Below are 22,765 nucleotides of genomic sequence, written 5' to 3' on the forward strand. Positions count from 1 at the left end.
AATACCTACATACACAGTGAGAAGGCAATTATATAAGAAAAGAAATCTAGCTGCCTTTGCAGGGTGGCCTGTTAGGGGGAACACCACTATTTACTTCTCTCCATTCTGAAAACAGACCATTTATTCTTACCCTTTGTTTCCTACCTTTTAACCAGTTTCTGACTGATTCAAGAAGGCCAACAGCATATTGGGCAGTATTAGTAGGAGCATTGCCAGCCGATCGAGGGACGTGATTATTCCCCTCTGTTTGGCACTGGTGAAGCCACAACTGGAGTACTGTGTCCAGTTTGGGGCCCCCCACTAGAGAAAGGATGTGGACAAATTGGAGAGAGTCCAGTGGAAGGCAACGAAAATGATCAGGGGGCTGGGGAACATGACTTACGAGGAGAGGCTGAGGGAACTGGGGTTATTTAGTCTGCAGAAGAGAAGAGTGAGGGGGGGTGTTGAAAGCAGCCTTCAATTACCTGAAAGGGGGTTCCAAAGAGGATGGCTCTAGACTGTTCTCAGTGGTGGCAGATGACAGAACAAGGAGCAATGGTCTCAAGTTGCAGTGGGGGAGGTCTAGGTTGGATATTAGGAAACACGATTTCACTAGGAGGGTGGTGAAGCACTGGAATGCGTTACCTAGGGAGGTGGTGGAATCTCCATCCTCAGAGGTTTTTAAGGCCCGGCTTGACAGAGCCCTGGCTGGGATGATTTAGTTGGTGTTGGTCCTGCTTTGAGCAGGGGGTTGGACTTGATCAGCGGTTTTCAAACTGCGGGTCGCGACCCAGGACTGGGTACAGTCAGGCACTGGGTCGCGGTGGCTCTGGTCAGCACCGCCGACCAGGCCATTAAAAGTCCCATCGACGGTGCTGCCCGGCTAAGGCAGCTAGTGCCTACCTGTTCTGACACCGCGCTGTACCCCAGAAGTGGCCAGCAGCAGGTCTGGCTCCTAGGTGGGGAGGAACATGTGGCTCCACACGGTGCCCCTCCCCAAGCACCGGCTTCGCTGGGTGGGGGCGATGCCTGCAGGCGAGAGCTGGGCAGAGCCACTTCCGCACCTCCACCTGGGAGCCAGGCTGCTGCTGGCTGCTTCTGGGGCGCAGCCGGTCCACGGTGCCAGGACAGGCAGGAAGCCTTCCTTAGCACCCCCGCTGCACTGCTGACCAGGAGCCGCCTGAGGTAACCCCGTGCCCCAACTCTGCATCCCAACCCCGTGTCCCAATCCCCTGCCCCTGCCCTGAGCCCCCACCCAAACCCAGAGCCCCTTCCTGCACCCCAAACCCCTCATCCCCGGCTCTACCCCAGAGCCTGCACCCCCAGCCCAGAGCCCTGACGCCCTCCCCACCCCAACCCCCTGCCCCAGCCCTGAGCCCCCCCAAACCCAGAGCCCCCTCCTGCATCCCAAACTCCTCATCTCTGTCCCCACCCCAGAGCCTGTACCCCCAGCCCAGAGCCTGTACCCCCAGCCCAGAGCCAGGCCCTCCTCCCACACCCTAGCCCCCTGCCCCAGCCCAGAGCCCCTCCCACACCCTGAACCACTCATTCCCAGCCCCCCCTGCAGCCCTCACCCCAACCCTCTGCCCCAGCCCTGAGGCCCTCCCACATCCCAAACCCCTCATCCCCAGCTCCCTTGGGTCATGAGCATCAACAATTTTCTTCAACTGGGTCACCAGAAAAAGAGTTTGAAAACCACTGGACTAGATGACCTCCTGAAGTCTCTTCCAATCCTAATCTTCTATGATTCTATGAAAGAACCTTCCTTCTTGGCCCATGACTACTTACTTTGCTTAAGAGCCTTTGGTGAGGGACCTTGTTAAAGACTTTCTGAAAATCTAACTACACTGTATCCACTGGATCACCCTTGTACACGTTTGTTGGCTCCTCAAAGATTCCCCAACAAATCCTGTTCATCTCTGTGCCTGATAATTCTGTTGTTTACTATAGTTTCAACTAGTTTTCCCGATACCGAAGTCAGGCTTACTGGCCTGTAATTTCCGGGGTCACCTCTGGAGCCTTTTTTAAAAATTGGCATCCCATTAGCTATCCTCCCGTCATCTGGTATGGAAGCTGATTTAAATGACGGGTTACATACCAGAGTTAGTAGTTCTGCAATTTCACATTTGAGTTCCTTCAGAACTCTTGGGTGAATCCCATCTGGTCCTGGTGACTTATTTGTGTTTAGTTTATCAATTTGTTCCAAAACCTCCTCTAATGACACCTCAATCTGGGACCGTTCCTCAGCTTTGTCACCTAAAAAGAATGGCTCAGGTTTGGGAATCTCCCTCACATCCTCAACCACGAAGACCAATGCAAACAATTCATTTAGTTTTTCTGCAGTCTCCTTATCGTCCTTGGGTGCTCCTTTAGCATCTCGATCATCCAGTGGCCCCACTGATTGTTTGGCAGGCTTCCTGCTTCTGATGTACTTAACATGTTATTTTTTTTTTGCTGTTACTTTTTGAGTCTTTGGCTAGTTGCTCTTCAAATTCTTTTTTGGCCTTCTTAATTATATTTTTACCTTTCACTTGCCAGAGTTTATGCTCCTTTGTATTTTCCTCTGTAGGATTTAACTTCTAATTCTTAAAGGATGCCTTTTTGCCCCTAACTGCTTCTTTTACTTTGTTGTTTAGCTATGATGGCAGTTTTTTGGTCCTTTTACTATGTTTTTTAATTTGGGGTATATTTAATTTGAGCCTCTATTATGGTGTTTTTAAAAAGTTTCCATTCAGCTTACAGGGATTTCACTTTCTGCTCAAGAAACTCCCTGAAAAAGCACAAGAACAAATCTGCACAGACACACCCCTAGAACCCCGACCAGGGGTATTCTATCTGCTTCCCAAGATCCATAAACCTGGAAATCCTGGACGTCCCATCATCTCAGGCATTGGCACCCTGACAGCAGGATTGTCTGGCTATGTAGACTCCCTCCTCAGGCCCTAAGCTACCAGCACTCCCAGCTATCTTCGAGACACCACTGACTTCCTGAGGAAACTACAATCCATCGGTGATCTTCCTGAAAACACCATCCTGGCCACTGTGGATGTAGAAGCCCTCTACACCAACATTCCACACAAAGATGGACTACAAGCCATCAGGAACACTATCCCCGATAATGTCACGGCAAACCTGGTGGCTGAACTTTGTGACTGTGTCCTCACCCATAACTATTTCACATTTGGGGACAATGTATACCTTCAAATCAGCGGCACTGCTATGGTTACCCGCATGGCCCCACAGTATGCCAATATTTTTATGGCTGACTTAGAACAACGCTTCCTCAGCTCTCGTCCCCTAATGCCCCTACTCTACTTGCGCTATATTGATGACATTTTCATCATCTGGACCCATGGAAAAGAAACCCTTGAGAAATTCCACCATGATTTCAACAATTTCCATCCCACCCTCAACCTCAGCCTGGTCCAGTCCACACAAGAGATCCACTTCCTGGATACTACAGTGCTAATAAACGATGGTCACATAAACACCACCCTATACCGGAAACCTACTGACCGCTATACTTACCTACATGCCTCCAGCTTTCATCCAGACCACACCACACAATCCATTGTCTAAAGCCAAGCTCTACAGTACAACCGCATTTGCTCCAACCCCTCAGACAGAGACAAACACCTACAAGATCTCTATCAAGCATTCTTACAACTACAATACCCACCTGCTGAAGTGAAGAAACAGATTAACAGAGCCAGAAGAGTACCCAGAAGTCACCTACTCCAGGACAGGCCCAACTAAGAAAGTAACAGAACACCAGTAGCTGTCACCTTCAGCCCCCAATGAAAACCTCTCCAACGCATCATCAAGGATCTACAACCTATCCTGAAGGACGACCCATCACTCTCAAAGATCTTGGGAGACAGGTCAGTCCTCGCTTACAGACAACCTGTAGCAAATACTCACCAGCAACCACACACATCACACAACAAAAACACTAACCCAGGAACCTATCCTTGCAACAAAGCCCGTTGCCAACTCTGTCCACATATCTATTCAGGGGACACCATCATAGGATGTAATCACATCAGCCATACCATCAGAGGTTCATTCACCTGCACATCTGCCATCATGTGCCAGCAATGCCCCTCTGCCATGTACACTGGCCAAACCGGACAGTCTCTACGCAAAAGAATAAATGGACACAAATCAGATGTCAAGAAGTATAACATTCAAAAACCAGTCGGAGAACACTTCAACCTTCCTAGACACTCAATTACAGACCTAAAAGTTGCAATTCTTCAACAAAAAAACCCTTCAAAAACAGACTCCAATGAGAAACAGCAGAACTGGAATTAATCTGCAAACTGGACACTAAATTAGGCTTGAATAAAGACTGGGAGTGGATGGGTCATTACACTAACTAAAAACTATTTCCCCAGGCTAATTTTCCCCCTACTGTTACTCACACCTTCTTGTCAACTGTTTGAAATGGGCCATCCTGATTATCACTACAGAAGTTTTTTTTCTCCTGCTGATAATAGCCCACCTTAATCGATTGGTCTCGTTAAGAGTTGGTATGGCAGCCCCATTTGTTCATGTTCTCTGTATATATATATCTTCCTACTGTATTTTCCACCGCATGCGTCTGATGAAGTGGGCTTTAGCCCATGAAAGCTGATGCTCAAATAAATTTGTTAGTCTCTAAGGTGCCACAAGTCCTCCTCGTACTTTTCGGACTGTACCTTTTAATTTCTGTTTAACTAGCTTCCCCACTTTTGTGTAGTTCCCCTTTCTGAAATTAAAAGCTACTTTGGTGGGCTTCTTTGGTGCCTCCCCCTCCAGGATGTTAAATTTAATTATATCATGGTCGCTATTATCAAACAGTTCAGTTATATTCACCTTGTGAACCAGATCCTGTGCTCCACTTAGGACTAAACCAAGAATTGCCTCGCCCTTTGTGGGTTCCAGGACTAGCTACTCCAAGAAGCAGCCATTTATGGTGTCAAGAAACTTTATCTCTGCATCCCGTCCTGACGTGAGATGTATCCAGTTAATATGGGGATAGTTGAAATCCCCCATTACTATTGAGTTTTCTATTTTTATAGCCTCTCTAATCTCCCTGAGCATTTCACAGTAACCATTACCATCTGGTCAGGCAGTCGGCAGTATATCCTACCGCGATATTCTTATTATTCAAGCACTAAATTTCTATCCATGGAGATTCTATGGTACAGTTTGGTTCATTTAAAATTTTTACTACATTTGACTATGTTTTCTTTCCCATACAGTGCTACTCCCCCACCCTCACGACCTGCGCTGTCCTTCCAGTGTTACCATGTCCCATGGATTATCATCATTCCACCAAGTTTCTGTGATGCCGGTTATATCCATATCCTCATTTAATACCAGGTACTTAAGTTCTCCCATCTTAATATTTAGACTTCTAGCATTTGTACATAAGCACTTATAAAATGTGTCACCTTTTAGCTGTCTACCAACACCCCCCACCCCCCATTTGCTTAGCATAGGATTTAGCCAAACACAAACTAAACATGATTTTGCATGTACAGTATTTGTGCCACATACCATGGTTACTTTCCAGCGTGGCTGCATCACATCATCCAGCCCGTGGGGAGAGCTCTAAGCAGGCAGCATGTGCCAAGGAGGGAAGGGGACAGAATACAGGGAGGGCTCCGAAAGGACTGTACCGCTCCTTTGTTCTCTGCCCAGCCCAACAGGGGTTTCGGCTGTGCCAGGACAGGCCGTCCCTCCTCCCCTTGATGAGTGTTAATTGAGACCCAGGGCCCACCTAGACCCCTCCTCCATGCAGGCTCCCACCTCTCTGGTCACAGGCCACCTGCAGCAGGTGCTGCTGGGCAACCCGTACCACAAACCAGCTGTTCTGGTGCTGGGCACAAGGCTCTGCTCCAGGGGGCAGGGGGAGGGAGGGCACTGCAGGGCTCCCCCTTGATCCGTCCACGCCGAATGGGCTCCAGTTGCAAGATCCATGACCCCCACGCCCTGCAGCTCCCTTCCCCAGAAGCTCCCTTCGGATCTCAGGCCCACGTTCTCCAAGACATTTAGGCACCACCACCCCATGGGAGTTTGGCATCTAAAAACCTTGGAGGACCAGTGCCTGAGAGACAGCCTAGCCCTTCTCCCTCTCCAGTGTCATCTCTGGGAATAGGGATGCCCTGGGAATAGGGATGCCTCTGGGAATAGGGATCCCCCAGAGATGCCCTGTTCTCCTCCTCCCCTCACTGCACCTGGGCAGGGTCCGGTTCAGCCACTCGTGGGCCCTGGGCATGACACAAGGACTCCAGGGCCTCTGCTTCCCTCTTAAAGTGGTGGTGGCAAGGGGGCCCACCCCTTCCCAGAGAGCCGCCCTTTCCCCCAGGAGCATCAGGGACAACAGCTGGGGTTCATTCCCCCTGCCCCGCTCACCCTCAGGGGAACAGGAGCAGAGGTAGCAGGGTGCCTGCCCGGGACTTACCCCAACAGTCAGGGGTGTAAGTGTTCGGGTGAGTGCCCCAGGCCCACTGTGCTGCCTGCAGGCTCAACTGCTGGGCTGAACAGTGGGTCTTGGGGTTAACCCTTTGCCCCTTGTGAGGTATAGGGCAATTTCCCCCTCTCAGAGCTATTGGTGCAGGCTCTCAGCAGACTCAGGCAGATGCAGTTGCTGCATTGGTTACCCTTAGGTCATATTTTCAAGCTTTCCTTTGCACCCATGGTTCACGTGACTCCAGGAGCCGGCACCCTTGTTGCAGGCTTGTAATGCCTCGGCCTTAATCCACCATACATCTGTGCTTTCCCCCATCTTTCTGCCAGCAGCAACACCTGTGCCACCCAGCTGTCATCTGTAGGATTGACCGGGGGGGCAGCGGGGGCGGTGGGATCACTGACTGGAGCAAAGCAGATAATCCTAATGCACAAGAAGGAGAATCCAGCAAACCCCATCCCTCCTCCCTGGGCCCAGCCCAGCTGCCCAGCACAGATGTAGATCAGAATTGGAGTCACTGTCCCTCCCCTTCCCACTCCTACACACATGGTCTGACTCCCACTGGGGCAGAAAGACCAGCAACCCAGTGGATCTGGCCCACCTGAGCCTGGAATCACTAGTGGCAAAGAATCAGCATAGCACCTCTGTCTGCGCCATACCCCCCGGGCAGCCCCAGGCATAGGGGGCACGGCTGCGGGAATGGGGGCATGGGCTGAGTGGCTCTGTGCTCCGGCTAAGCCCAGCGGCTGGAAGTGGGGAATCAGGGAGCTGCAGACCTGCTACAAGCCCCCTTGGCTCCCTCTTGCTCACTGAACACGGCTCAAATTAGGCCCCCTCTTATGGCCCTTTACACCCAGGGGAGACACATGATTCTGTGAGGGGAGGCTGGGGTAGATGACATGGGGGGAACCAGACCCTTTCCCCCCACACACAGCAGCCTGGCCCTCTGCCGGGGGCCCGAGAGGGTCAGGTTCATTCTTGTGCACTCCCTGCTCCCTGCACGGGGGGCAAACCCCTTGCTCCAGGAGATTGCGCTGCTGGCCCTCCTCGGCCAGCTGGACAAGCTAAGTGGGAGGCTCCCCATGCCGGGTCCCGGGCCGACGGGCTGGGTAGTCAGGGGAAGCGGTAACGAGGAGGCCAATCGCGAGGCCCTAGGGAGACATCTGTTCATTATGGGCACAAACCCTGGAGGCAGCTTCCCTCCCACTTTGCGTCAGAGGGGAAATGCTGCACAGGGGGCCCGATCCTGATCCCGGTGAGCTCAGTGGCAGCTCCCACCCCCTTGGAATGGGATCAGGGCCGTGGGGAGCAAACCAGCTCTTCCTGAATGGTTCAGGGTTTCAAGAGCAGGAAACCCTCTCCCAGTCCGAGGTCTGGGGCTCTCTGCATGAGGCTGCGGCTGGGTGGCTGCGGTGTCTTTGTGGCAGCGAATGGTGCTGAGCCAAGCATGGCCCGTGGGGCTGGGAGAGAAGGGGCATGCTGAGAAGGCATCAGGGCTCAGCAGAGCTAAACCCAGCCCCGTCCTCCCACCCCTCTGCCCCCGAACCCTGGGCTGGGGCTTTCAGTCATTCCAAGGAGGGCTGTAGAAGGGACGGGCCAGTTCCGGGCCTTACCGGCCTCGAGGGCACAGAGAGATGCCTCCCCTGGGTAACTCGAATACATCTCCCAGCCCCCCCGGCACTTGGCTTAGACTCATATCCTACGGTACCACTAAGGAGGGACCAGAGGAAGAAAACGGGGCCACTCAAGGGAGAGGCGGGGGCCAAGTGGGGTTGACCAGGGCTGTGTGTGAGCAAGGGGGAGAGCCCAAAGCAGAGGTGGGGAGAAAACATAGGGCTAACGCCCAGTCGTTTGACATAGGATAAAGTACCAATGAATGCATGCCTGTTACCTTCACATTGTCCAGCACCACGAGCGGCCCGTTGACACCGCACACGGTCCGGTACGCTGCAGAGCAAAGAGCACGGCATTAGAAACGGACTCAGAACAGGGCTGGTTCCCAGGATCCGGTAAGACAGGGACAGCCCCAGGAACATCAATGCAGCATCCACTCTATCGAAGGGTCAAAGCTGCAAATCTTAGGAACTGCCAGAGTAGATTGAACCTTGGGTCACTGGTCCAGTCTCCTGCCGCTGCCAGTCACCAGAAGCAGGGTGTAAGAACCCCACAGCAGGCAGAAGTGGGATAATCTGCCCCCTGTTAAGGTCTCAGCCTACTTCCTATGAATAGTATTTACACTGTGGTAGTGCCCAGCAGCCCCAGTCATGGGCTGGGACCGCACTGTGCTGGGTGCTGTACAAACACAGAAGAAAAAGACAGTCTCTGCCCCCCCAAAGAGCTGACAATGTAAATTAGAGATTAGTTCAAACCCTTAAACACAAGGGTTTATATCCCTTCCAAAATCTGTGTGAGTGTTAACTATGAAACAATTCTGGCTAGTCTAGTTGTCTAGCTTCTAAGTCCTTAACTGCATCTGGTGGCAATGAGTTCCACGGGCAATTTATACACGGTGTGAAAAAAATATTCCCTTTCATCAATTTTGAATCTACCATCTTTCAATTTCACTGAATGCCTCCTGGTCCTTGTGGTATGCGAATAAAAGCCCTTGATCGGTCTTCTCTAGCCGGTTGATACTGTCTGGGAAACAGCTGGGAGGGGAAGCAGGGGTCTCTGCAGCCTTAGAGCCAGCCAAAGGGGCCTCTTGTAGTCACTGCCTCTGGCATTCCCATCCCCAAGACGAGGTGGGGGGGACTTTTTAGCATTGCATGGGCCGAAGGGTCTGAGCCAGAGTCCTGACTGCAGCGAGGCGGCTGCCGGTCTTCTCTCTGAACCACAGCGGGAGGGGCAGACGTACCACCTGAAACATTTCTCGGGGGACACCCCCCACCTTGAGATGTTATTGAAGTTTAAGTAAGAGGGGAGCCATTCTCTTATTTAATTGTCTGACTGTGTAACCCCACAACTGGCTTCACGGCTAAATCCTAAAGACAGGATCAGGGTCTAGGACCTGGAATTATGTTCCTGCACGCGGCCCACGGAGGTGCCCTGAACCCAGCCCCCTGTGAAAAGGCTGGTGCATGACATGTGTAGGCACCTGACATACGTGTGTGGGTGACAGAGAGCGAGCACAAACTGCACTCTACTGGATAGAGTGAGAACGGGCCAGCTGTGTGTCATAGGCTCTGTACTGCCTGCGGAGGTTCTCCTTGAGCTCAAGCATGCAGGGGCCATGCTTTTGGAGCAGGGAGATTTATCCCCGTGGCTGTGGTGTGCGGTTTAGCGATACCTGGGATGTTGCTAGGTGAGCAGGGATTTGTTCTGGGAGGAGAGATGGCTGCTTTCCTGTTAAAATCCCCACGCTGGGTCTGTTGTTGTATTAATTAGACTCTGCACCCCTTTCCCCCGGTGAACGAAAGCTAGCGCCAGAGAGCTCCTTCGGCAAAGAACCGCAGGGTGTGCCCATCCCCTTCCCTAGCTTCACGCGCACAGCCACCAGACCCAGAAATTCCTCCAGCAACGAGAGCCGCATTTGCACTGATCTCTTCCTGAATGCGCTCTCTCCCCTGCCCCCAGCCCGCGCCTTGCAGCGTCAAGTCCATTAGCCCTGACATGTATCGCCACCGTTTCTGTAAAGGTCACGACCTGCCCAGTAGGCCTTGCACATCTGGGAGCCCCGGGCCCAGGCTGCCCCCACGGCGAAGGGGGGATGGGATCCCCTACCTTGCTATTTGCCAGATTTCAGACCCCTTCACCCAAAACCAACCCCGGCTGCAACCGAAAATCCAGGCATTGAACTCGCAAACGCTGCTGGAAGAGAAGCGAAGGCGAAACCTACCTCAGCCTCTCCCCCATGCCCAGGCCTGCCTGGAGTGTAATTAACGAGGGCGTACGGCCCCGCCCCCCCAGCCAGCTGCAGGGCTGTGTCCCATGGCAGGGCTCTGGTGACATCATACACCGTGACAGTGGCGAGACTGGGCGACAAGTGAGTTTAGCACTTCAGAAATGTCACTGTGTTTTTGTCGGAAGCTGTGAAAAGCGGCTCTCACTCTCTCTCTCTCTCAAAAAGAAATGGCACCTTCTTACTCAGCTGCTCCCTGGGCTCCTCGATGTCAGAGCCGCTGGCGCTTTGGTGGCTCGTTCCTCCTGCTGGAGCTAACTCGGTGAAAGACAGAAGGAGCTGCACTTGTGCCTCACCAGCAGGATTGTGTACCCAGCAGTCACGCCTGGGCAACCCCATGACGGCGAGTGGAGGTGCACAGGTGTGGGCAGGAAGGCAATGGGGCTGCACAGGATGGAGGGGCGGAATGTAGCCTGTGGAATCTTTATTCCTGGTGGCGACCTGGGAGATGGAATGACACCAGCTTGACTCTCAGATCCCAAGGAGCAGCTTGTGGGTCTGGCCGTTAGAAAGCCAAACATTATTTGTATTATCACGGTGCCTGGAGCCTTAGTCATGGCCCGGGACCCCACTGCACTAGGTGCTGTACAGACCCACAGCAAAAAGATGGTACCTGCTCCCAAGAGCTAACAGGCTAAGTATAAGACAAGAGACAACAGATGGATGCAGACAGATGGAGGGTTACATGTGAACAATGAGAATGCTGGTCAGCATGCTAGGGAAAGGTCTGGGCAGCCCAGCCAGGGGGAAGGTTGCAGGGCCAGCTGCTAGAAAAAAAATAAAATAAAATCCATCTTTCTACTTGTAAATGAAACACATATGATCTGGCTTCATTGGGACAATCAGCACTGAGCCCCGCACTGCCATTTATACAGAGCAGACCCACCGTTTCAACCGAGCGTAGCACGGAGCCCAAGTGGGCATCTAAAAAAAGAGCCCAAAACCTAGCATAGCAGTTGAAATCTGGGCTTGGAGTTTGCAATGGGGGCCCATGTGGAGGTTGATAGACAGGCTGCAAGGAGGTCAGTGGTTCTCTGCAAGGCCTTTGCCCCAGTTTTGTTTCCCAGGGTTTATAGTCTCAGAGCTTCCCTGGGAATCTCAGGTTCTTTTGAGCCCAAAGCTCCGGATGCAGCTCAGCCCAAAGGACTGAGGAAATCTCAAGTCTCCCAAGGTTTTGGCTGGAGATGGCCCCAGACTGTCACCCCAGAGTTCTAGGAAAGTTAAGGTCCCGATCCTATCTTTGCAGCTGGCCTCTCTAATGCAATGGGCCAGGACAGATCCCCTGATCCAGACGCCCCTGGATTGGGAGGGAGGTTGGCTCTGAAGCTGAATTTTGTGCCCTGCTTCCCTCTGTAGTCTGGACATGAAGCAAGAAATCGGCCCCTGGTTCTAAGCCGGGCTACTTCAGCTTGTCAAAATCCTCATGGAATGAGGGGGGTTTCAGGCGGATATGGCTAGGTTGCCAGACATTTTCTTTGGCTCTTGTTGCTGATTTGCACTCCCAGGAGAGGAAGGGTGACCTTGCCATTAAGGTGCTAGCCGGGGACTCAGGAAATCTAGTTTCCATTTGTGTCTCTACCACAGACTTTCTGCCGTGACCTCGGGCAAGTCACTTGATCATGCTGTGCCTCAGTTTCCCCATCTGTAAAATGGGAATAATAATCCTTCCTGTCTCCCACCTTGTCTGTTCAGGCTGCAAGAGCTTCAGGGCAAGGACTGTCTCTTGTACCTAGCATATTGGAGTCTCAAGGTGCTAAAGTAACGTTCCCACAGAGCGGTGCTCTCCCTTTCTCTCTACCACTGCCCTCACTTCCCCTGGTGTACATTGGTCGTAACTCTGCTGATGCCAGTGGAGGGACAGCCAGGCGTAAAGCTGGGGTGAGAGGCGTGTCAAACCCCAGGGTGCTTTCTAGCCCCGTCCTGAGCAGCAAGCAATGGCAAGGTGATGGAAAAACCTGCCCCTGAGCGATCTACACCAAGCCCCACTGGGCTCTTCTGTGCCTGCCATGTAATGGTCTCGAGGAGCCTTACAAACATTCCTTGAACCTTACAACACCTCCCTGCATCAGTGTGCACACACACACTCTACCCTTCGGTTGCAGGCCAGCATGAATCCAGAGGCTGTCAGGGTTTTGGCTACCTGACACGGGCCATCTATTTAGACCTGGGCCCTGCATGATTGCGGAGCTGGTGCTGCCTTGTAGCAGACCATGGGCTCAGCGGTGCGGCGCCTCCTGCTGGTTTTAGGAATTAGCTCAACTCCAGAGCATCCTCTGCTGGCTTGCCTGCCTCAGGCTCCCTGTCCCTCCGGGACCCCGGTGCCCCTTTACCCTAGGGGCTCTGCTCCCACAGCAGTCCCCACACTCTGGGTCTCCCCTCCCAGGGGAACCCCCAACCGTCTATGCTAACCTCACCTCAGTGGCTACTGCCAGTCATCATCTAGCCCTGCTCACTGGGGCAGACTGCAGTCTGTAATGGCCGCTCATCATGGGCAAGGGGTTAGGACCTGCTGCCTTTGCCTATTCCCAGGCTGCTCCTCTGCAGCCCCAGTACCTCTGGAGGCCTTCAACAAGGCCTCAGCCTGGGGTTTTACCAGGCTGGAGCTCCCCAGCTCCCTTCATCCTTCCCCAGCACTGCACTGCACTGCACTGCACTGCTCTGCTCTGCTCTGCTCTGCTTCCGGTACCTTGCTCCCAGGCAGCCAGGCCCTTCCCACTCCAGGGCTAGGGTAAGACTCTTTCAGCTCCTGGCCCCCAGCCCTCTTACCAGGGCCAGCCGGGCCCTGACTGAGCTGGCCACACCTGTAGCCAGCTACTCCCTCAGCTGCTCTCACTCCTTATCCCAGCCACAGCCCTCTCCCGGGCTGCTTTAACCCTTGTTCTACTGGAGTGCCCCACTACATCCTCCATACCCGGAAGCATGTTCTCGCTGGCAGGGAGAGCGCACACTTTGACCTTAGCCTGCTTCCAAGCTGGGGCTTGACGTCTCCTGCTTCTGAAAACTTCATCATTCAAGGTGGTTACCTGGGCAGGTGGCGTCGCTGGCAGCCCTGCAGGTGGCAGCCAAACCAGTGTCCAGCATGGCAGGAATATTGGCTTGCCTTTAAATAGCTTGCGAGCCCTCTACTGGCTCTCACTGGGTTCCACATTTTAGAAAGCAGCCAGAGATGCAGAGTGTCTATGTAGCTAGGCCTTCTCCATTGTGTAAGTCCAGCAAACATGGCTATTTGGACCCCACCATGGCTGCATTACTGGTAGTGCTCTGTAAAGAGCAAAAGACACAACATTTGTCTTGTGAATGGCACACCTCATGCGTGGGGACATAAACCGATCCTCAGCTGGGGTCCGGAGACAAGGGCCCCATCCAAACCCCGTCTAGGCCAACGGGAGTCTTTCCAATGGCTCCAGGGGGGATTGGACCAGGCCTTCATTTCCTATTGCACAGGAGGGGTTATGCCTTCCTCTCAAGCGTTCGCTCCAGGCGTTCTCAGGGACAGACCAGCTGACCAGATGGAGGGTTTGGCCATTCTGGTAACACCTCTTTTAAAACGTATGCTTGCTCTGGCAGCTCTGCTCCAGGCCCCTGACCTGGGCTCATGCCCCAACATTTATCGTCTCCACGGCAAGCAGGATACCCATGTAAGTACGCGCAGGACTCAGACCTTTCCTCCAGCCCGTCCCTCCCACGCAACTGTCTGAGTGGCCACTTTCCCTTTCAAGTCTAGTCCCGCCAGATCTCAAACCCAGACTGATCAGTCCCACGCTGTTTTCTGTCCATCGCCATCACTGGCTCCGTCCTCTCACGCCCCTTTGGGTGACTCTACTTGGGAACAAGCTGAGGTCTAGGCGACACGACCCTGCTTCCATGTGTTACCTTCAAGATGTGGTTCATGTTGGGTGATATTATGACCACTTGACCTTTGAGCCACTTGGATGTATCCTAGAGGTTCCTGGCCCTCTTCCCAGAAGGAAATCCAGGGCAGCGGCTGAGCAGAACTTGGCTTGGCATCAGTGTCTGGTTTTTATTTTTTTTGCTATGTTACTATTTGGCATCAAATGAGGGAAGGATCCTGAAGTGCCTGGCTGGCAGAGCTGGGATCCTGCCATGCTCTTCCCAACATCTGAGCAGTGACAGTATTGTGTTTTCTGCTCTTAAGTTTTCTGTACAGGTGGTTTGACTTTTTCAGGTGTGCAAAGGCATGTTTCCTAACCACCCTCCTGTTTATCCCTGTCTATCCCCTATCAGTTCCTCCATCCCCATACAAATCCATCTAGATAAGAACATCAGAACGGCCAGACTAGGTCAGAGCAATGGCCAATCTAGCCCAGTATCCTGTCTTCCAACTGTGGCCAATGCCGGGGCTTTGGAAGGAATGAAGAGAACAAGGCAATTATCAAGTGATCTATGCCCTGTTATCCAGTCCCAGCATCTGGCAGTCAGAGGCTTAGGGACACCAGAGCATGGGTTGCATATTTTTATACTATTCCTATGCTCACCACAGTGTCATAACACCTTATGGTACTTTGCTCCTTCTAGTCAAGGATCTCAAAGCACTGTCTTTCGTATTTCCCTTATTCCTGGCGTTTATTGGCTTCTCAGACTCTGCAAAGGAGTGAGGGATCTAATGGGGCGATGGAGACAGACCTGCCCTCTCAATCTTCATCCTGCCCCCGAGCCTTTGATGCTCGTTGACAATGGAGATCTGCTCTGCTGCTGCCTCTCATGGGCCGGTTCTGTGCTTAAATTCGCTCTCCACAGCACTTCCGTGTCATGGCCACAGGAGCCTTAGTGACGCACAGATGGACAGATGGGGCTGCCAGTCCCACTCGTGGGCCCCTTTTATCAACAAGGGATTCATTTTGATGAGCAGCAAAAGCTGACGCTGAATGGAAACGAAAGTGGGGCTCAAGGTAGGGAGACCGCCGAGTTCGCACAGGACAGCAGGCTCACAGTGTCCCCTTCGCAGAAAGGATCAGCAGGTTTGTAATGACTACAAGAACTCAGCATCTTGATTTGACACCTCCTCCTACAGAAAACATCTCCAGCAGCTAGCAGCACAGAGGGGCATTATCTCAGGACTGACTGAGTGAAGGGTTGCGGGGCTAGATGGACCATTGGCCTGACTCAGTTGGGCCATGCTTATGGTCTTACATGATTTTGTGTCAGAGACAAGGTGGGTGATGGAATATCTTCTGTCGGCCCCAAAAAAGCTACACAGAGCTCTGCTTCAGGCTTATGCCAACAGAAGTTTCTGCCTGGTTTCTGTCATATCCTGGGACCAACATGGCTACAACAACACTGCAAAACGCTACGGAAGATTTCTTGCAGCATTTAGGTTTTTCCTGGGGTGGGGACAAATCTCCCCTCCAAGTACTGACCTGGTTAGATTCCACTCCGCTGGGGAATCTGACACAGTCCCAGCATAACGTACAATGTCATCCAGTTTATAAAGATGTTTTAAAAAACACATGAATAATTGTTAATGCTTTTTGTCTTCCAAGCACTCTGTGAACTGACTGATCCTCGCAACACCTCTGTGGGGTAGTTAAATACCACAGTCCGCATGACAGGTTCTCTGCCTTGCCCATGATCACGGAAGGCATTAGAGGCAAAGCCAGGAGCAGAACACAGGGACTTCGCTTCTGTCAGCTATGAGTACGTGCAATTTCCCCTGAAGTCCATGGGAATCGTGCTCCAGATAAAGCAGTTCCAGGTCTGACTTTACACTATAGAGGCACCTAGAAACTACATCTGCACCGTAAGAGACAGTCCGTGCCCTTTGGTGTTTGCAGTCTAAATAACCAAGACAAAGGGATTAGATTTAGCTGCAATTGGGGGATGGAGACCTCTGACAATGAGAGATTTATTGACTTGCCCCAGGTCACACGCATGTTTGTGGAAGAATTAGCTAGCAAACCTGATCTTCTGAGTACATAGCTAGCACCTTCGGCCAATCTCCCTGGACTCCCCTTTCTTGCTACCCCATCTCTGTTCTCACATAGCCAGTGGTGTCTTTGCTGCCTCCCCGTTCGCTGTTGATAGCTCCAGCCCACACTCCCGCATACCCTCTTTGAGGGAGATGCTCATATTCCCTTAATTCCTTCCATTTTTACAATTAGCCGTCTCTCTGTTACTCAATTACCTCACAAGTCTGCCCAGCAAACCGGCCTCCCATTCTGCAGCCTGGCGGGGTTTGGGTGTTGCGGGGGCTGCTTCCCCCAGTCACTGGTCTCCCCTCCTTTGTCTCTTTTATTCCCAAAGTGACTATTCTTCCTATTATTTCACTCCCCACTTTTTTACAAATATCCTTTGCTGCTCTGGCCGCTTCCCTTCCCCAGGGAGGTTTTGTTGGGGCCTTTTCTTCTCTCCTTGCCTTTCCTAGCCCAGCCCGTTGTTTAGAAACCACCCACATGATACAGTAGTCGATGGAGCAGCCGGCCGGTTCAGTCCCTTCCTGTCTGTAAAAGCAGCCCCGGCTCCTAGCCATCTGGCGCAAACTGGCCGCCGTGACCCCATTCAGGAAACTCATTGGCTCCCGGGCAGCCGCAGGACTGGGCATCTCCTTCTAGCAGCGGTGTACGAGGGCTTGGGAAGAGGCCACTCCAACAGCAGCTACTCTCCCATTGGGGCACAAGGACACTCTGCCCATGGCTGGCAGCAGCATTCCCTTTCCAATCCTACAGCTTGAGATCATCAGGCCATTATATACCAGTTCCCACTTCCTATTCCTCATACGTGCTTCCTGGCTGGCTCCCTAGCTGCCCAGCCAGCTTCTCCATATGCATGTTCCATTGCCCCAAGCTTTGCTTTGGTTCCCCTTGCATCTTTGGTCTCTTCTGCCTGTGGACCTACCTGGCCCCCATCGCTGGTGTGCACAAATATAGCTTCCCACCTTCACCGTGGCTCAGGACATCATGAGAACAGCAGGCCTGTTTTCAAGTCCCTTCACTGGCTCCCAGTCAGCACCTGATGCCAGCTGAAGCCTTTTGTCTTAATCTTCAATGCAATTCATGGATCAAGCCCCAGCTAGAGCAAAGACCAAATTTCAGTCTGTGCAGCCCCACGACAGCCCAGGATGGAGCTTGTGAGAGCAGGGGGCAAAGCGCTCTCTGTCGAGGGACTCCAGCTCCGGGACCATTGTCTGGAGGAGATCAGGCAAATTGCCACCTTTAGGAAATGCTGCAAAACCTTCCTCTTTGGAAAGACTTCTGCTCCGTAAGAATGACACTCCCAACGCTGACACCCCTTCAGCCCAATAAACCCCGCCAGCCATCCAACACATCCCAAAGGAAAGTAATGTCTTAAAGCAAAATCAGCAGCCCCTCCATTCCACGCAGGGTGATGGCCCTGAAAAGAGAGAAGAGCCCGAGATTCCATGAAATACGCTAGGGATGTTGCTACTGTTGTGGATTTTACGTGCAAGATGCTCAGACAGAATGGGAATGGATGCCAGGATAAAACCCTTAGATAGACCTGGATCTTGAGGAGGGATGGGAAGGAGAAATGGTTTAAAGGATCAGTTCAGAGGGGGCGTTCCAGGCGTATGTGCCGTGTGGATGAAAGCACATGAAAATGTCGGTGGAAGAGGCAGACAAACAGCCGATGCAGGATGGTGGGAGGGGACAGGATAATCAGCTGGACAAGCGAATAAGCAGAGGGGGTAAGTGTGTCTTAGGGTGTGTCTACCTAGCAGCTAGGACGGTGCTGCCCAGTGCAGGTAGCCAGTGCCCAGGTACAAACCCACTTGACCCTCGGGGTACATAGTTGGCTGGCTAGTCTGAGCCGTTGCTGTGGCCAGACTTCTATTTGTAATGCACTAGCTCATGTTCCCAGCTGCTGTGTAGCCGTACCCATAGAAATAAGGACAAAAGGCTTGGACATAGAGTTAGTCAAAAAGTGTATTTTCAAGAAACACCAAAATTGTTCTTTTTCTTCTAAAGTTTGTTGGTAAATTTTTCCGATTTTCACCAAAAAGCCAACTACAAACTTTGTTCGGTTTGCAGAGGTTGAAAACAAAAACAAATTGCCGAGCGACGAAACGGTTTGAGCCTTTCAGCCACCAAAGTGATATTTTGATGAACAGATCCATTTGTGGGACATGTCCCAGTTAATCAAAACAACCATTTTTCGCAGCAAAAAGCTTTAATAAAAAATTATCAGCCAGCTTGGCGTCAACGCAGTGGCTTGTCTGAAATTACACTCGCTTGTGCTATGTAACCTGGTCCTTACTGTGCTGAATTCAAGCCTCTCTGAGCCATCGTTGCTTTTCTCTAGGTTATTCTCCGTTATGGTCTCTGATGAAAAGCAGATGAAGAAGGGATTCTCCTCTGCTTGGGCCTACTCTCTTTTATCCACCTGTTGCATAGTCTCAAAATTCTAGATTGCGAGCATTGTGCTTTTGTCTGTACTGTGCAAGGGGGCCCGGATCTGCGCGCAAATGGAGTGACCTTGTTGCAAAGAGGAAACAACAGCACCAGGCAAAAGGAAAAATGGACCTTGATCATGCCATGGTGAAAATCCATCGATGGGAGCAACAGTAAATGAGTGACAGGAAGAAGAGGGGAGGAAGAGAGAGAGAAGACAGAAAACACAGAAAGAGGAAGATGGAAATATATTTAAAGAGACTGAAACAGAATGAGTGATGAAAGGAAAGAGAGAGAGAGAGAGAGAGAGACCCTCTCCCTCACCGGAAAACACCAATTCAAATAATTAAGGGGTTGAACTGTTATGAAGAAAAGCCCGGCACTCCTCCGAGGAGCGGCTGGCTGGGTGGGCTGTGATTTTTATTGAGATGGGGGAGTGAGGGGAGAGGGGGAAAAGAAGCTGTTGGACGTGATTGCCAATTCCGCACAAGGAGGGGAGGGGAACAAATCAAAAAGAAAGTCTTTCAACCTGGCCTTTCCACACACCCATCCCCAAATTCACAGCTCCTGTCACATGTAATCTCCATTAGCCCTGACAATCATGCACTATTAACTCCCCTTGGGGCAGGAGGGGGGGGGGGGAAGCCAAGTGAGGGGGGTGGGGGGCGAAGTAGCAGAGGAAATTGACCATGCTGACAAAGAGGACAACTGGCCCAACTACACCAAAGCACTAATTGTTTCCAATCATCCATCCTCTCCCCACTCCCGTCCTCGCCCCCCTTTCCCTGGCATCTCTAGGGTGGGTCCTCTTTTCAGTTGGGGGGCAGGGGAGGCTGTACAGGAGTTTAGGGCTCTGGTGCAAAGTGCTCATTTCTCTTCCAAGGGATGGGCCGAGTGGCTGGCTGCCAACAAATCTCAGCCTCCAGGCGCAGCTTGGGGCTGGTTGCCCGGGTCAGGAGGAAGTGTGGCTGCTCCCCAAAGGGACGGTGGAAACTGTTTAAGCCGGAAGATAAATGACAGAAGATTGAGGAATCGGGGTTCCAGCTGTTGGTGCGTGACTCTTGTGTGAGCCTGGGCATATGTAGAGAGCTGCCGTTCCCAGGCATCCATGCCAAAGGGAACCTGGTCATGGAAATGTCACAGGGAGCGAATCATACAGAGTCAAACCAAACAGCCATTTGGGAGTGGAACCAACAGCGCTGGTTTGGGAGGGTCCCTGGGCAAGCGTGCGCACAAATGGAAACTCCCTGCTCTGCCTCGGACTTGACCTGCAAGGACCCCTTTGAGGGTAGGGATGGGCCCATCTGGCTTTGCATGGATGCACACTGTGTCCCCCAAAGGGTCCCTCAGAATTTGGCCTACGTACCCCTTAAAAAAGCTTAAAAAAGCTCATGAGCCCTGATGAATCTGGGCGGGGGGAGAGTGGGGCTAGCGACTTACTTTCCTTTTTACATGAAAGCTGAGACTCTCACCTTATCACGTGACTCCAGCAGCTGGGGCTTTAGGAAAAACACCAAATATTGCACGATTCACACTAAAACCATAAGGACTGGCAAGAGGGATAACGGCCAAAAAAACCTGCCCACCCAATTTTCATAACTTTCCACGACACAGACAGATTTCTCATTTCCAACTATGCTCCCACTAGCTTTGTTACTGTGTCAGTATTTACTCTGCAGTACTCAGACGCAGGTGCCATGAGACGCAAGGAGCCAGAAGGGAGTGCACACACTGTTCAGGAGAGGGGTTGATCCAAGCTCGAATCCTGGCTCTGATGCGGATACGCAGGGCCCGAGTCTCATTTACACTAGGGCCTTGGTACATTTAAAGGGGAAGCACAGTGTGTGTCAGGGGCCCCATTTATTCTGCCAAAGCCGTGTAAAAAGGTCTCCGTGTCAACGGGAAGCAGGCCCAATATGGGCTTTTGGGCTCACTTGCCGAAGCTCTCCATTTTGCCACCTATAAAATAGGGACGATAAGGGATCTGCTTCGCTGGGCTGAGTAATGTTTGCAAACGTAAAGCATAGGACCAGTACCTGACGGTCACTGGGCTCCTCTATGAACAGCAGAAGTCACTCAAATAAGGCAGCAATGGTCATGGGAATAAATCTCAGACCTCCCTGCTCTGAAAACCCAGTTTCCTTCTACTTGAGCTACGAAGACAGCCGCCATTAGCAGTACGGGTCCCATGAAAACCGTTTCCATCCTGCCGAGGGCAGCGGTGCGCATAGGCCCCAGCTAGCTCATCCCAGGGCTGACATTTCTTATTTCTCTTTCCTGGTGCTGGTGTTTAAGTAACATTTGAAAACCTTGAGAAGGTGACGGGAGTGGCTCGCAGCGGAAAAACCTGTGTCCTAAGGGAGGTTGCAAACCACATTGGCTGCTCTGACTGTGCATCCCTCGCACACCCAAGCTGCCCACCGCCCTGCAGTCTTCACCCAGCACTGTGGGCAAAGTTTCCATAAAGCTAGCACCTCAATCCACATGTAGGCACCAGACACTTGGGGTACGTCTACACTGCACAAAAACACCCGTGGCAGCGAGGCTCAGAGCCGGGTCAACTGACTCGGGCTCACGCTCTAGGGCTAAAAATAGCAGTGTAGACATTCCCGCTCAGGCTGTGAAACCTGGAGGCTATTTTTAGCCTTGTAACACAAGCCTGAGTCAGTTGATCCGTCCCCAAGACCTGCTGCGGGGATTTTTTTGCTGTGTAGACGTACCTCTGGGCTCTATCCCCAGTTTTGCCACTGACTGTCTGAGTGCCCTTGGGCAAGCCACTTCTGTCTCGCCGTGCCTCGGTTTCCCCCGCTGTGCACTGTGGAGAATGATACCGACCACCCTGTGTGAAGCACTGTGAATTCTATGGAGCAACAATGATACCCCAGTGCGGCCAACGCCTTAAATGCCAAAATGTAGCAGTTTTCAGCCCAGCAGCCAAATTCGGCAAGGAGCTGAGCACCCTTAGCGAACAGAGTTAAGGCCACTCAGTATCTCGCAGGATCAGACCCTCAAACCAGGGCCGTAAGGCTGGACAATCCATTGAGACACGTCTCCTGCTCCACAGCGGATATGTGCGCCGTGCCCACCCTCCCCTTTCCCGAGGCCCGCGCTTGCTGCAAACTTTTCCGACGCTCCCTCACTGACCAGCTTTCGCTCTTATGCAACCTGCCCATTGTGCGATGTGTCAGTTTGTGCAGCGCTGTCAAACACATTGGCCTATCCAAGCCGACCGGACCCTGTGAAAGGCCCAGCAGGGAGTCACACACTATGCCACTAATTAGGGCCTGCAGTGGAGGGTTCCCAGACACACCTGCACGGTCATGTGACGGAGGCCCCCTGAATGGCAGGCTCGCCCAAGCGTGAACCCAATGAGCTAGCCTGGAAAATATGCTGGACTCGTTGTCGTGTTTTCTGTCAGACAAAACAGACTTGGGCCCTCGGCCGGGGGTGGGGGAGAAGGACCCTATCCCGGTGAAATCGAGCTCTGGCGGCGCCCAGGGTGCCGGCTTTGACGGGCTCCATGGAAGAGACAACTTGGTGTCACCGGATCCTGCTTTAGAAACAGGTGTTTAATGAAACCTGGGAAACTCCCCCCCCCGCCCCCGGCCAAAATCAGCCCCCCTGAAAGACCACTTTTCCTGCCCAGGGTGTGACAATATTGCTCAACATGCGGGATAGTCAGCTGGGGATGTTCCAGGCAAAGCCGGCCTGGCCCAGGACCTGCCTGAGGAGCAGGCCCGTCTTAGCCAGGGGCCTCGTTGATGGTGGCCAGCACTGGCTGCTTTGGAAAGAAGTCCTTAGATTGTGCTCTGTGGGACAGGAGAGTTTGTACAGCACCTAGCGTAACAGGCTCCCAGGCCCTGGACACTGTGGTTAGACAAATAATAAATAGCATTAGGAGGAGTGGAGGGCAAACAGCCTAACTAATGTTTAGATGGAGTTTGATAAGTTTATGAATGGGATGGTATGACGGGGTTGCCTGCGATAGCAGGGGTCTGGGTTTGAGGACCCAGGAAGGCTCTTCCAGTCCTATGTTCCTATGAAGTGCAAGAAACCTGCCTTTATATA

At 52.3% G+C, this 22,765-nt stretch overlaps 1 protein-coding gene across 2 annotated transcripts in view; it reads right to left on the minus strand.

The window, feature by feature from the left end:
- ATP6V1B1 (ATPase H+ transporting V1 subunit B1) overlaps nt 1-22,765 on the minus strand; it is a gene marked incomplete at its 5' end in the record, with an annotated part of 79,697 nt that overhangs the window by 39,409 nt on the left and 17,523 nt on the right. For both annotated transcript variants that reach the window (XM_084625604.1, XM_084625605.1), the window contains one exon: nt 8,328-8,383. In XM_084625604.1, coding sequence (XP_084481730.1) covers nt 8,328-8,383 — 56 coding nt within the window. The remainder of the gene's footprint in view (nt 1-8,327; nt 8,384-22,765) is intronic.

Source organism: Lepidochelys olivacea, assembly GCF_965140295.1.
Source record: "Lepidochelys olivacea isolate rLepOli2 genome assembly, chromosome: 4".
Classification (NCBI taxonomy): Eukaryota; Metazoa; Chordata; order Testudines; family Cheloniidae; genus Lepidochelys; species Lepidochelys olivacea.